The following is a 15,270-nucleotide window of genomic DNA, read 5'->3' as shown; positions in this document are numbered from 1 at the left end:
AGAAGCTCATCAGGAAGGCCAGCTTTATCCTATTGATCCAGTGCAGGTGGTGTGAGATGGAATAACTGGCTAACATAACATCACTTTTGGACAATATCTACCGTCTTCTTTCTCCATATGAAGCTGTTGCAGACTGGAGAGCTCCTTCAGTGACAGACTGCTGCCTCTTAGGTGAGCATTACCACACATTCTTCCTCCTAACAGCTGTTAGACTTTATAACCATCACTGCTCCAAACTAACTCAATAAGTGCTCTTGCACCCTTGATGTTTTCACACACCTCTTCTTGCTAATCTATAGCAAATACAATAACTTTCTTGTATATTTCTTAAAAGCAGCATACACTGCTGCACATTTATTAACATTACAGTATTTTTCTTATGTTGTAAATGTACTCTTACTGTACAGTCTCTTATTTGTATTTTTTGTGTGAATGTGCTTCCTTCCTTCCATCTGCATGACACTGCTGTAGGGACACCTTAGTGTACATGACAATGAATTAGTTTTTCTAATGGTATGAAATGAACGTTAAATCACTGTCAAGTATTGCTTGGAAACATGTTTTTATTAACTGCTGACCTAAATAAAATTCTCCATATACAAAGCTTTGTAATCATAATTCCATAGGACCAATAATTCATTAATTCAATCCACAGATGTTTACTATACAAAATAGCGCAAAACGTTTTTCACAAAACCTTCAAAGCACAAAAAGGAAAGCAACAGAAAACTTTTCAACATAAATAACTTGCGTTCACACAACCCAATAATCAACTAGTCTGACCAACAAGGATTTTTTGGACTGTAATTTTAACCCAGTTCACTGAGATAACAGAGCTCACTTGTAACAGAAGACTTGAAAATGAATAAATTCATCAACCCCAGTGTATCTATATCACACTTTTGCAGGAAAATTTAGAGTTTTTGTCCAGATGAATAAAATAGAAAATTTAGAGAGAAAAATATTTTGTTTTTCAACTATATGATATTCTAGAAGCTTTTAGATAACTTTACAGTTATCCCTGTTAAAACTGAAAGTTCCATGAGAAAAAAATGGTGGAAATTAGAAAACTATTTTTCTGTTTCAAAAGCTCTGTATTTTGGAACATAAAATATACAAATCTTATCTATTAAAGTGATGGAAAATCTCTGAAAACCAGCTCTTTACTTGTTCCTGTGTTACTTTTTTATTATTAATGAAACATATCTTAAAATTTGTAAACAATTCAACAGAATTGTATTAATGTCCTCTGTTATGGACATCAGTACCTGATAATTGTATCCTATATGAAAACACTATATGCAATTGAAACCTTACACAGCAAATCACCCTGAATACTCATTTGTTCCCCTCTGTGAAACATGGGGATGGCACCATCATACTGAGGGGATGCTTTCCTTCGGCAGCAACAGTGAAGCTGGATGACATGGATCCCGTTATAGGCAGCAGAAAACTTGAGATTGGAGTGTAGGTTCACATTCCAACAGGATACTGAACATACAGGAAAAGCTACAACAAATATGTTTTAGAGTGGCTTAGTAACAGGCGCCCTTGACAGTCTGTAACTGTTCAAAAGTAGTCAAGACATGGTCAAAGAGAATTTGGTTCTACAAAGTGCTGACACAGGAAAGTAGACCACAAATGCATTCTACATTTCACATTCTTATTTTTAAGACGTTTGACAATCAATCAGCCACTTCCTTTTACTTCAAAATGTGCACATCTTTGTGTTGGTCTGTCACATAAAATTCCACTCAAATACATTCAATTTCGTGGCTGCAGAGGGAAAATCTTCAAGGGGTGTGAATGCATATATCCTTAAGACCTTTAATTGTGTAGAAGGGATAACATGGAATTTAGTGAGTATCGTAATATTTCCGCATTCTGATATCATCTTGAATTACTTTGTGATTCTCATCTCTGAGCTGTTTAGAGATACCTAATTGCTAGATATTTCACCTCTCATCTTTGTCTTCAAGAAACAAGAGAAGTCCAGTTTTCTTGTACGGTACTTGAACATTTCCCAGGAGACTGAGAATCTGTACCAGAGTTGGCTTCTTCACATTGAAGCCAAGTGTTTTCCCTTTTTGAGAAAAACCAGCTGTTAACCAAGCTCACTACTCCTGGCAGAGATACAAATCAGATGTGATCACTCTTGAAGTAAATCACACAGGTGTGTGATAGTGTATTCCATCTGACTAGAGAAAGTAGATTGTGTTGATTATGGTCTGACTGTAAAAAATGTAGAACAAAGTTCTCCTATCAAGTCTGAGTCAGGGATGTCCAAAACCTTTATCTGTAAAGACCAAGTTAAGCAACACGTTGCTGATGCCGGAGTCTTTTTCTTTCAACTGTGTCAATATAACAACAGGACATCAGACAAAACAGCACATGACTGAACTAAGACCTAATTTAACACACAGACATCTTTAAGAAAATAATTTAACATGCATGCATAAAGCTGTTTTGGACTCCTTTAAGGATATTTTGAAAAATTTTAAGTTTGGGTCATTTACCCCATTAGAACAATTACAGACAAAAATAGCAGAAATGAGTTGACACCTGTTGAAAGCCAAAACCATTTAACAGTTAACTTCCAAATAAATTTGTTTGATCATTCTAAGTAACTGAGAGCTAATATGAATAGATTGCTATGAAACATTAATAGCTTATGGTGCCTGGACATCCACAGTTATTAAATCAAACTCACCCTTCCATATGCAGACTCTGCCAGAGCAACAGCTCAAGAGACTCAAGTCCCAGAACTCAAGTACAAGTTAAGTTTCAAATCTTTCCTTCAGAAACTTAAGTGCAACACAGATCCATGTATTAATGCTCATCTCCCGTCTGAGTTTTTCAAAGAAAGATGAAAAAAATAAAGAATGAATTTTCCAGAATGGCCAAGAAAATTGATGAACTTATGGGGCTCAGTGAAAGCTGCAGGTGTGTGGCAGTAAACCTGAATGATTGACAGTGTGTAAGGTGTGCGTTTTAACACAAAACAGAGATTCATGTATTCTTCTTAAATACCAACTAGAGTTGCTTAAAAAATTGATTTTAAATGATATAAAGCCGGCATTTGGCACATATGGTCTCTGCAGCCTCACCTCAGCAGTGCTAGGTCTGTCGGTAACATGATCCTCCATATAAATGGCAGAAAAAAAAGGATTTGACCAGAAACCAGCAGAATGAACAGAAAGGCAAAAATTAAACCACATAACTGTTGATAAAACATTATGGTGAAGCATATTAAACAAAACCTTCTACTATCAAAATCACTTCAAACCTAAACAACTATTTAATTTGCCTGCCGCTCTGAAAGACAAACAATCCTTCCAGAGAGAGCCAGGGGAGCTGGGAAGCTCGTAGTCGCTGCTGAAGAAGGTGGAAAGACTTCCGCCTTTAGACCAGTCCAGCATCTTTGGCCATCTTGTAAAATGCTCCCCTGAGAGCGATGAGATTGGACGGAGAGTCAAACTCTGCCATCTCTCCTTTATCCAACACCAAAACCCTAAATGACACAAAGAGTGAGGGTTTATTCTTCAAACTGCAGTTTAAAACTAAAACAAGTCAGCCAGAAGTTTGTTTACATATTTCTAATGTATACTAAAAAGGAACTTCTTCTAATGCATTCCTCTTTTAGATATTTATCTGTAACCTTTTTAAACTGTGATGAGACCACTTGGAAAAAAAAAAAGGTTATTTTGTATTTTTCAAGCCATTCAGTGGTGTACTTTTGGGCTGGCAGTGGTTCTGGTCTTAGAAGTGTCTTTGTAGAGTTGTCAAAAATAATCGTTGTCTTGATAATATTGCAACTAGGAAATCTATTTATTGAAAGATATTCATTAGTGTCAAAATCAAAATAAACTGACCCAATTATATTATCACAATTATACTGCCAACTAAATTGTTGCACTTTTTCCAGCGGCAGAGCTGCAATAAGAGACACTCAAACCCTTTCGTCCACCCAGCTGTGGCTGACCTGATCTAATATTGAAGCTGTCAAATTTAAACTCTGCTAACATGGTCAGCAAATCAAGAATAAAACAAAAGTGATCTTATTTAACCAACAAAAGTACTGTTGAGAGGTGCTATGAATCAGATCTACAGAGGTAAGTCGCCACATGTTAGCTACGCTAATGCTACAATACCAATATTTGAAGGCAGTAACTGTAGAGAGACAAAATGTCCTCTTTTCCCCAGGTGTATCCATTTTTCACGTTCTGTCCGGAGCATCTGGGGGCTAAATTTAATTGATGAAAGTAGTCGGGTTATTATAATTTTTCTTCATAAAGACTAGATGCATGGAATACAACAGCCTTTTTTCAGTAGATGAAACGTTAGGTGCGCTTGTGTTCATAAAGTGCAAGTATAAATTTAAGGAACAAATTAAAATAAATTTTTCATTCAGAGTTCATTGTAGTGTGTGCACAAGGAGTGAAGATTTATTCTTCAAAGTGCACAGTTTAAAACCAGAACAACAGACACAGCCAGAAGGAGTGACACGAAGTATGTTTTGCTGTGTACAAAGTAAGGAGGATGAAAATGAAAACTAAAGACGGGAGTATACATATTGTTTTTGTTTGACTTCTTTAAAAAAAAAAGAGTTCTTCAAAGAGTTATTGGATGGTGATGGCTGTTGGCAGTACAGCCGTTTGTACTACACTGAAACTGAAGAAACCTCTGACTGAAGATACTCTGGAAGATACTCTGCCTTCACAAGAGAGCCTGGGGAAGAAGATGTCTTCACCATAATCCTCTCCAGAGGTTCCACAGTCATCTTCAGAACTAGAACCAGCCTTCTTTATCATGTTACTGAACCTTATATATATATATATATATATATATATATATATATATATATATATATATATATATATATATATATATATAAATTCCCTGCTCACCTTCCGTGGGTGGCCTGTTTCATCCTCTGAGCTCAGGTCCTCTACCAGAGGCCTGGGAGCTTGAGGTTCTCCTCCAGTATCTTGGCTGTGCCTAGAACTGCACATTTCTGGACTGAGATGTCTGATGTTGTTCCTGGGATCTGTTTGAGCCACTGCTCCAGTTTGGGGGTGACTGTCTGCCCCGAGGGCCCCGATGACCACAGGCAACACTGTGGTCTTCACCTTCCAGGTCTTTTCCAGTTCCTCCCTGAGGTCCTGGTATTTCTCCAATTTCTCATGCTCCTTTTTCCTGATGTTGTAATCACTTGGTATTGCTACATCCACCACAACGGCTTTCCTCTGTTCTTTATCCACCACCACAATGTCCTGTTGGTTCTCCATTACCATCTTGTCTGTCTGGATCTGGAAGTCCCACAGGATCTTAGCTCGGTCATTCTCCACCACTTTTGGGGGTTTTTCCTCATTTTGATCTCGGGGCTTCCAGTCCATATTCTGCACAGATGTTCCTGTACACTATGCCCGCCACTTGGTTATGTCGTTCCACGTATGCTTTCCCTGCCAGCATCTTGCACCCTGCTGTTATGTGCTGGACTGTCTCAGGGGCCTCCTTGCACAACCTACACCTTGGGTCTTGTCTGGTGTGGTAGATCTGAGCCTCTATTGCTCTGGTGTTTATATATATATAAACACCAGAGCAATAGTGTTATATATATATATAGTCATGGTGTGGGAGTGATGATTGTTGATTTTAGGAGAAACAGGATTAGATCAAACCCTATTTCCATCATGGGAGAAGTAGAGTTGTGGTTGAGGAATATAAATACCTCTGTGTTTGCTTTGACAACAGACTGCACTGGAGACACAAAAGTGAAGCATCTATAAGAAGGAGCAGAGCAGACTGTACTTCTTGAGGAAGCTAAGATCCTTCAAGGTTTGCAGCAAGATGCTAAAGATCTTCTATAAGTCTGTTGTTGAGAGCATCATCTCTGCTGCCATCATCTGTTGGTCCAGCAGCATCAAAACCAGGAATCTAAAAAGGCTCAACAATCTGACCCAAAAAGCTGGTTCAGAGAACCTCTGTAGAACCTCTGCAGATGACGATGCAAAGAAGGATTCTTCATAGGATTGATAAAATTATGGACAACAATGACCAGTCACGAGACTGTGTTGGGGAGGCAAAGTATCTTCAGTCAGAGGCTTCATCAGATTCAGTGCAGTACAGACCGCTACAGTAAATCTTTCCTGCCAACAGCCATCACCATCTTCAATAACTCTTTTATGAATTGGGGGCTGCTGTGGTGGTGCAAGGTTTAAGCACAACCCACATAAGGGGGCTCTTCCCTCTCTCATTACCTACTTTCCTGTCAAAGGGTTAAAATAAATAATAATGAGTTACAACAACGTTTAATTTCCCTTTGGGATTAATAACGTATTTTTGAATTTGAAATTCTAGTAACTTGGCATGCTCATGCTAATATTAGCCTTGTACCTAAAATAAACATTTTAGCTAAGTTTTGATTTATTACCCATGTTTGTCATACTCAATGGATTGAGTCAATGTAAATCAACATCCTGGTGATACAACACTTGCTACTGACAGCACATAAGCTAACATTAGCATTTTGTCTAATTTTAGTTTATAAAGTCATTAGGGTTGCCACCTATCCCTTAAAATACAGAATGTCCTGTATTTGGCTGTTAAATATTGCATCCCGTATTGAACCGATACGGGACACCAGTTGTTCGGTATTTTTATAAATGTCCCATAGACATGCCTATCACACACATAAATTCTCGTTGCGGGAGCTAAAGGACCCAGAATGCTACGGACTGATGAAGTTGTCACGGTTGCCTAGAGACGGACACTACGCAGCCGCTGTGAGCTGCTATCAGCCCGCATCTTTATAAAACGTCCTCAACCCGATACGCCACTGTCCTTATAAGTAAAACCTCTTGTAAAGATGCAGATGTGAGAAGGAAGAGGCAAATCCCAGGTTGAATAATGTTAGTGAGGATGAACACAGGCAATTTAAAAAAAAGTGTCCATCGTGGCGCAGTGTGATACCAGACAGAATAAGTTTCTTATTGTGCTTGTCATGTTCTGTGGTTTGTGGTGGTGAGAACAAACGCTGACGGCCCAGGTTGTGATGAAGATGATGAATGTAGCTCAAAACAGTCCAGATAGGTAGCATGGCAGAGACAAAAAGCACACAGCTAAATACCGGTAGCAACTGACACAAAGACTGAACATGGAGCAAAGTAGCCTCAGGACTTTCCAGTTCAACTGAGAACTACTGACAAAGACGACAACTGACAAGGATCTGACCAAGGACAGAGACAACAGGTGGGCTTAAATACACAGAGAATAATTAGGGGAACTAGACACACCTGGGAAACAATTAGGGAGCAGACAGGACAACAGAGACTCACAGGGAACAGGATCACAATAAACACAGAAAAAAACCAAAAATAAAAACACAGAAAACACAGATCACAATAGTGCTTTTAGTAGACTATATTGGTTTGCTTATTTAATGTATAATATCAGCCAAAATAATACAAATGATCATTTAAAGAACACATCATACATTAACAATAAATACATAAATACGTCCTACTTTAAAAGGTTTGTTAGGGCTTTCCGTTTTATTTTGAAATGTTGATATATTTTATGAATTCATTGTTCAGTGATCATTTATGCACTAGACCAGTGTTTCTCAACCTTTTTTGGGCCAGCGCCCCCCCCAGCCTTTATCCAGGTCCCTCACTGCCCCCCCAACAAAGAATTTGTAGGCTACTTTGCATGGACTATTATTTTATTATCAAAGTTACCATCACTATTTTAGATGTTTTGATTTTTATGCTTGTTTCTGTATTTATTATCAAAAATAATCGCCTAATCGTCATGTGTTTCACATCATGTTGATTTTTCATTTTTCAGCGTTAGATTCTGTTTTTATGCCATAATTCACATCTAGTTTGTTGCTCCATTTTATGTCCCCTTCTCCTGTTTCAGTTTTGCGCAATGTGCACGTCGTTTTTTTTTTTAAACCCCCTAAGGTGCGCAGCGGTCAGAAGCGTATCGATGGGGAAAAGTCAGACTGAAATAAACCTTTTAAAACATCTGAAACAATTTTGGCATTCTGATTATTGAAATTTAAAAGTGCTGTGGTACCGTTGTTCTATCACACCCGTTTCATGTCGGACCACTTACAGCAGCGGTTTTAACGCTATAAAATGAACTCTGCTAACATGGTCAGCTCTCTATCGTGGCATCACCCATGGAGGGATTTCTTTATTTAAATGGGTTCATTTTTCAGAGGGATACAAAGTCGTGATTTTAGTAATTACATGTTTATAAGAGCGATTTTCTGTTGTCCTTCCATGGAAGCGGGCAGCTTTCAAATGGAAATAAAACACTTTTTAATATAAGTTGCTGCTTTGACATGATTACAGAACTGCCAAAACATGTACAAAAATACCAGACAAAGTGAATCACAGCAACGTCATCAGCCGGTGTAACGCTGAACTGATGCGGTGAAGCTACTAGCAGGAGCAAAGCTGCTCCAGAAGCTACTAACACTGAATAGAAGAAGAGCTGCCATCGATACAGTTGCAGCCAAGCATGATTTAATGTTACACAATACAGTTTTACCAAGTTGCTCAAAGTCTAAACTGGCATTGTTGTGCATTTAAAGTGTAGAGTTTACCTTCGACCAATCGCCCGCCAAAGGAATCCCAGTGCCCCACTTTTGTAAAAATGTCCGCCAGCGCCCCCTGCAGTCCTCTGAATGCCCCCTGGGGGGGCGGTACCGCCCACGTTGAGAACCGCTACACTAGACCAAGACCTGCAGCCCATGGGCTGGCAGTTCTAGACGGGGGCCATCGGCGAACCAAAGAAGTTATACTAAATAAATGTCTTATGTTAATACTCAGTGGTGGATTTTTTTTTTCCCATTTAACTGTTTATTGAAATTTTTCACATTTGTTTACATATCTGAACATTCCACTTTAAACATCGCACAACACAAAACTTTTGCTTGGGAGCCGATCCTCTATTTGAGTTTTGTCCTATCTGGTATGTCTAGCTTGTCCTCTATTTGTTCTCGCTGTCTTTTGTCTTGAATGTTGTTCTTTTCATCCACTTTTCTTCCATTTGTGTTTGCTGAAGTCTCAATCGATGTGTCAGTTTTTCCATAATGTAGATTTCTTCTATTATTCCAGTCCATTGTTCTTGACAAGGAGGGTCTGTCTTTCCCCAATTCCTTGTAATAGCTTTCTTGCAAGCTATTAACATTATCTTTATTAGGTACCTATCTTTCACCCTTACATTGATATTGTTAAAATTGCAAAGATACAGTACCATGCTGCTCATAGGAATATCCCAGAATCTTCTTCACAGTTTCATGCACATTTTTCCAAAATTGGACAGTTTTAGGACAGCTCCAAAATATGTGTGCATGATCGGCTTTCACTGATCCACAATTCTGCCAACACCCCAAATTTGTGTCGCTATATCTATTCTTGACTTTAGGCGTAATGAAAAATCGTATTAGATTTTTCCAAGTGAATTCCCTCCATACCCATAAATTGGTGGATGTCCGATGTGTTTTCCACATATCTAACCAATCCTCATCTGAAATTGTCACGTTAAGCTCTGATTCCCATTTTTCTTTTATGTATTTAGTTGAATGTTTATTCATTATCAGTTTTTGATATAAAGTAGAAATGATTTTAATTTTTGTTCCACTGAATGAATTTATCACCATTTGAATCACACCATTCACTTCCACAGAAGGATCCCACCTGATTTCTGTTCTATAATAGTCTCTTAATTGCAGGTACCTGTAAAATTCATGTTTATCTAAGTTATACTTATTCTTCATTTTTTGAAAACTCTCAAGCACCCCATCATTCTGAAGTGTGTACCATCCTGTGACCCCCTTGTTTATCCATTGTTTAAACCCTTTATCATATATTGCTGGTTTGAAATCGCTATCATATGCTACCCATCTGAGCACTTTCATTTCTTCTTGTTCCTGTATTTTTTTTCAACCAGTGTAAACATTGTGATTGGGTCCATGTATTTCTTGATTTTCTCATACCTATCTTCATCCCCAATAACACTTTGAATTGGGTATCCTCCAAACTCTTTTTCCATATCTTTCCACTTAGCTATATAGTCTGGTGCGCACCAGCATATAATATGCCTGACTATAACGTTTTATATAGAAATTCCCAATTTACCAAATCAAATGTTTTTTCTGCATCAACACTTACTAGTATAGTACTTTGTTTTTTCTGCTGTGCTTGATCTACTATATGTAACACTCTTCTAATATTATCGTGTGTCGTGTGTTTGACGTCCTCTCATAAAACCTGTTTGGTCTTCCTATATCAATTCTGTTACAAAGGTATTTAATCTATTAGAAATAATGGATGTGTATATCTTGTAATGAGATTGATCTATAATTGATCTATAATTGCTAGTGTTCCTTATCTCTTCCTTGTTTTGGTATGACTGAGATGATGGCTTCACTCCATGACTGAGATATTTTGTTATTAAGAGTCCAATTGAAAGAAGTTGTAAGTATCGGTGCCAACTCTTATCTAAAGGTCTTATACCATTCTGCCGGGTATCCATCACTGCCTGGCGATTTATTATTTTTCAATGTATTTATTGCTTCTTTTACTTCCTCTATTGTGATTGCTGCTGTCAGTGTCTGATTTTTTAATTTGCCAATTGTTGGTAAATCTAATGCATTTAAAAAGGTTCTCATTTCTTCCTTATGTGCAAATTCAGGCTGTGTAAACAGTTTCTCATAATATTCTTGAAAAATGCCCTCTATTTCCTCTGGATTATCTGTTAGTTCACCTGTGTAGGGGTTTCTAATTTTATATATCGCAGTAAGCGTTTGTCGTTTGCATATCTGTTTAGCTAACAGTTTAGCTGCCCTTGAACCTGCTTCGTAGTAATTCTGTTTCAGAAATGTGTGTCTTTTTTCAATCTCTCCTCTTAGTATGTCGTTTATTTTGTTTCTTACCATCTTGGTTTCTTGGTATACCTTTGGGTCTTTTGTTTTCTGATATTCCTGTTCTAATTCCCTAAGTCTCTCTGTATTCGCCCTGTATGTCTGTATTTTAATTCTTTAATCATGTGCAGTTTCAGCTATCATTGCATCCCATAATATTGTCGGGTCTACAGTTCCGTTATTATTTTCTTCATTATTAGGCCCGAGCAGATAAGCGCTGCAAAGGCCTATTGTAATCGCAGGATTTCTTATTCTTGTTGTTGTTTCTTATTATTTTTCCGTCACTTCGCTGGGCTGTTTGGGGGCTTTATCATATTCAAAAACTCACCAAACTTCACCCAAAATTGTCCCCCGGCAAAACGTTTCGGATTCTGGTGGAATCTGAAGTGGCAGTGGCCAAACGGCTCTACAGCACCCCCTAACGTGAGTTGGTGGAAACTGTAGGTCATAGAGATCTGAAATTTGGTATGTAGGTAGAGCTCCCCAAATCAAGAAAAAAAGCAAGGAGGCAGCCATTTTGGGTCAAAGGTCAAATTTTGGCCATTTTTCCATTTTACCCATGTTGAACTTTAACGAACTCCTTCTAGGGATTTTGACCTATCGGCTTCATTTTTGGTCAGGATGCAGTTAAGGGGTGTGCCATTAAAAGTTATCAAAACGGTGAGTTTTCGTGCATGTTGAGGGGGCATTCCGGGACGCCAAAGGGTCTCACTTGCTTTAAAGCGCCAAGAGTTTCCAGTGGAGGGCGTGGCCATGGTGGCGCGGCCATACGTTTGCCTCTAGATTCCACGTTTCATCCCAGCTGCACCAAACTCACGGAGATCCATCCTTTTCCACCCCCTGACAGGAATCGAGTGGAAAATTTGGTGGGTGTGGCCCAATTCCTCCACAGCGCCCCCTACAATATTTTAAATAATCAGCCCCCAGCCATGCTTTATCCCACAATTATGAAACTTGGTACACATATGTAACTTGTCAAGACCTACAAAAAAGTCTCTTGGAGCAATGATTCAAACTCAACAGGAAGTCAACCATTTTGGATCAAAGTCACCGTTTTGTCTTTTTCATTGATGTCGTATCTGAGCGAACTCGTCCTAGAGCTTTCCAGATCCAGGCTTCAAACTCAGTCAGCACAGTCTTGAGGCATTGAGGGTGAAGACTTATCAAAAGAATTTTCCTATGTCAAAGCATGTGGGCGTGGCCAAAGTCTCAAATCTGGCCATTCGCCATAGAACGTCAAGGCTGGGGGAACTGCACCAAAGCGTCAGCGGTGGCGAGAGAGTGGTGGTGCAGGAACCCCCGCGGTGGCAAATAGGCCGGAGCGGCGCTTGGCTGCGAGGGCCTCCAACACCGCTTGCGGCTTTTATTAGGCCCGAGTAGCTAAGCGCTGCGAAGGCCTATTGTTTTTCAAATGCTTCTTATTTTTATTTTTCTCGGCGCAAATGAATTACCTTTTTGGGGGCTTTAACATATTCAAAAACTCACCAAAATTGGTGGGCCCATAGACTGTTTAAAATGTACGTATTTTAAGGTCGACGCAAAAGAAACAGCTCAACGGCACCCCCTAGAAAATTTCAAAAGATCCTTTCCTATTCACTTACTTTATCGTAGAGACTTGAAATTTGGTACACTTGTAGAACTCCCCAAGCCACTCAGAATTTACAATTAATGTGATAGTGCAAGTTTGACAGGAAGTCGGCCATCTTGGATTGAAGTTGCGAATTTGACCCCATTTTGGCCGTGCCTTCATATTTGATCGAACTCCTCCTAGACCTTTTGATGGATCAGCTTCAAACTTGGTCAGTTGGTTCATAAGGCATGCCCGATTCAAAGTTATCAAAACCATCCAAATTCATGCATGCTGAAGGGGTGATACCAGGGGTCAAAGTTCACCGGCTCACCAGGAAATAATAAATTGTTATATCTCCTACAAAGAAACTCGCAGAGCCCTCAAACTTTCTGTGTGTGATCCCTACAAGACCCAATCGTGTAATTTTGACGTCACTTGAGCCACGCCCCCTTAGAACAGGAAGTGTCATGTTTTACTGTGAACTGTCGCAATCTGACCCCTTTCACCTAATCAACATGAAACTGTGTCCACCGGCAGAAGACATGTTTGTGTGTTATGGTTTCCAACCCCATTTGGTTTGGATGCAGCAGGTAGGTGTGGCAGCATGGCGAATTCACCTGTTTCGCCGTGTCCATACGTCTGGCTCTGAATTCCACAATGTTGAGTCCAGCTGCACCAAACTCACTGGGATGGATCCTTATCCAACTCCGGACTGGAATCCAGCGCAATATTTGGTGGGCGTGGCCTAATGTCTCAACAGCACCCCCTAGAAAATTTTTAATAATCAGCCCCAAGCCATGCTTTAACCTAGAAATATTAAACTTGGTACACATGTGCATCTTTTCAGGTTGTACAAAAAAGTCTCTTGAAGCCATGGTCCAAACACAACAGGAAGTCGGCCATTTTGGATCAAAGCCTCCATTTCCTGTTTTTCAGAGACGTCACATCTGATCGAACTCCTCCTACAGTTTTTGAGATACAGACTTCAAACTCACTCAACATACACTTAAGATACTGAAGGTGAATAGTTGTCAATAGAATTATTGTTCATCAAAGCATGTGGGCGTGGCTAAGTGTCAAACTTTGGCTTTGTGCCATGTGTAACAGTTATGGGCTACGCAGCTAACTGCGGCTACAAAAGCAGCATCAGAAGATGGTTCTTGAAGGAGCCTGAGGTGTGAATGAAGACAATCACTGTTTTAGTTTTGGTGTTTTTTGTATTGATGATAGGGGGAAAAAAACAACAACAAACAATTACAAATACACAATGAGGGTCAAATTAATTCAAAATAAATAAATTCAAAAGATCAAAGTTCTTGTCCTTAGCTCGCCATCCTTTGCTCAGAAGTGGATCTGAGAATCTGATCCATCAAAAAAAACCCGACCTTTCAGCAGAGAGTGCTAGACTGCGATCAGCTGTGAATCCCGGTGACAGCCCAGGTAACAACTGCCACAGTTCAATAGTTCAAATCACTTTCAGAGATTTGGGTGAATTTTCCAAGGAGAGATGATCAGCAAGACGCCAACAGCCAGTCACAATCACAGTGGAACAGGTGGTGTTTTAAACTGCGCTGAGGCGGGGCTTTAAATAAGTTGAAGAGTTTGGGGGCAAAACAGGAAGTGGGCCCGTAAAAATAAAAGTCTGACTAATTGACTAATTACTGGTTACACATGGAATACTAAAATGGACCAACTTCTACAGGAAAAGTGACAACTGCATCAGACTTTCCATGTCTCATTATAGACCAGCCTTGATCCCATTCACTCGGTAATTTGATGACATAACCTAAGCCACGCCCCCTTAAAACAGGAAGTGTCATGTTTTACTGTGAACGGTCGCTATCTTACCCCTTTGGCCTAATCAACATGAAACTGTGTCCACAGACAGAAGAGATGTTGGTGTGTTAGGGTATTCAACCCCGTTCTGTTTGGATGCAGCAGGTGGGTGTGGCGGCGTGGCGAATTCACCTGTAACGCCATGTACATACGTTTGGCTCTGAATTCCACAATTTTCAGTCCAGCTACACCAAACTCCCTGGGATGGATCCTTATCCAACTCCGGACAGTAATCCAGTGCAATGTTTTGTGGGCGTGGCCTAATGTCTCAACAGCGCCCCCTAGAATATTTCAAATAATCAACCCCAAGCCATGCTTTAACCTAGAAATATGAAACTTGGTACACATGTGTATCTTGTCGGCATGTACAAAAATGTCTCTTGGAGCCATGGTCCAAACCTAACAGGAAGTTGGCCATTTTGGATCAAAGCCGCCATTTCCTGTTTTTCACAGACGTCGCATCTGATCGAACTCCTCCTACAGACTTCAAAGAGATACAGACTTCAAACTCACTCAGCTAATTTTTGAGACATTAAAGATGAAAAGTTATCAAAAGAATTCTCGTACATCAAAGGATGTGGGCGTGGCTAAGTGTCAAACTTTGGCTTTGTGCCATGAAATATTAAAATGCAATAACTTCTACAGGCAAAGTGACAACTGAATCAGACTTTCCATGTCTCATTATAGACCAGCCTTGATCCCATTCACATGGTAATTTGATGACATCACCTAAGCCACACCCCTTGTCAACTGATAGAAAATGACATGATGATGACCTCTGTGAATGTTGGCTGGTGGCTGAATCTGGTGGACCTGGCTAAGTAGCGAATAGCAATGCTCGCCATGTCTACGATCATCTCTAAATCAAACATACTTCATCCGATTTGCACCAGATTTTCTATGATCGACTCTGGTGAACTTGTAA

At 39.6% G+C, this 15,270-nt stretch overlaps 1 protein-coding gene across 2 annotated transcripts in view; it reads right to left on the bottom strand.

Annotated features, from left to right (window-relative positions):
• Positions 1-545: 545 nt before the first annotated feature.
• The window catches only part of abcc1 (ATP binding cassette subfamily C member 1 (ABCC1 blood group)), a 96,910-nt gene continuing 82,185 nt past the window's right edge, over positions 546-15,270 (bottom strand). For both annotated transcript variants that reach the window (XM_081609656.1, XM_081609657.1), the window contains exon 31: positions 546-3,511. In XM_081609656.1, coding sequence (XP_081465782.1) covers positions 3,403-3,511 — 109 coding nt within the window. In that variant the 3' untranslated portion in view covers positions 546-3,402. The remainder of the gene's footprint in view (positions 3,512-15,270) is intronic.

Source organism: Poecilia reticulata, chromosome 8, assembly GCF_904066995.2.
Source record: "Poecilia reticulata chromosome 8, P_reticulata-male-v2, whole genome shotgun sequence".
Classification (NCBI taxonomy): Eukaryota; Metazoa; Chordata; class Actinopteri; order Cyprinodontiformes; family Poeciliidae; genus Poecilia; species Poecilia reticulata.
Note: the sequence above shows the minus strand (reverse complement) of the source record. Positions and strands in the feature narration are given on the sequence as shown.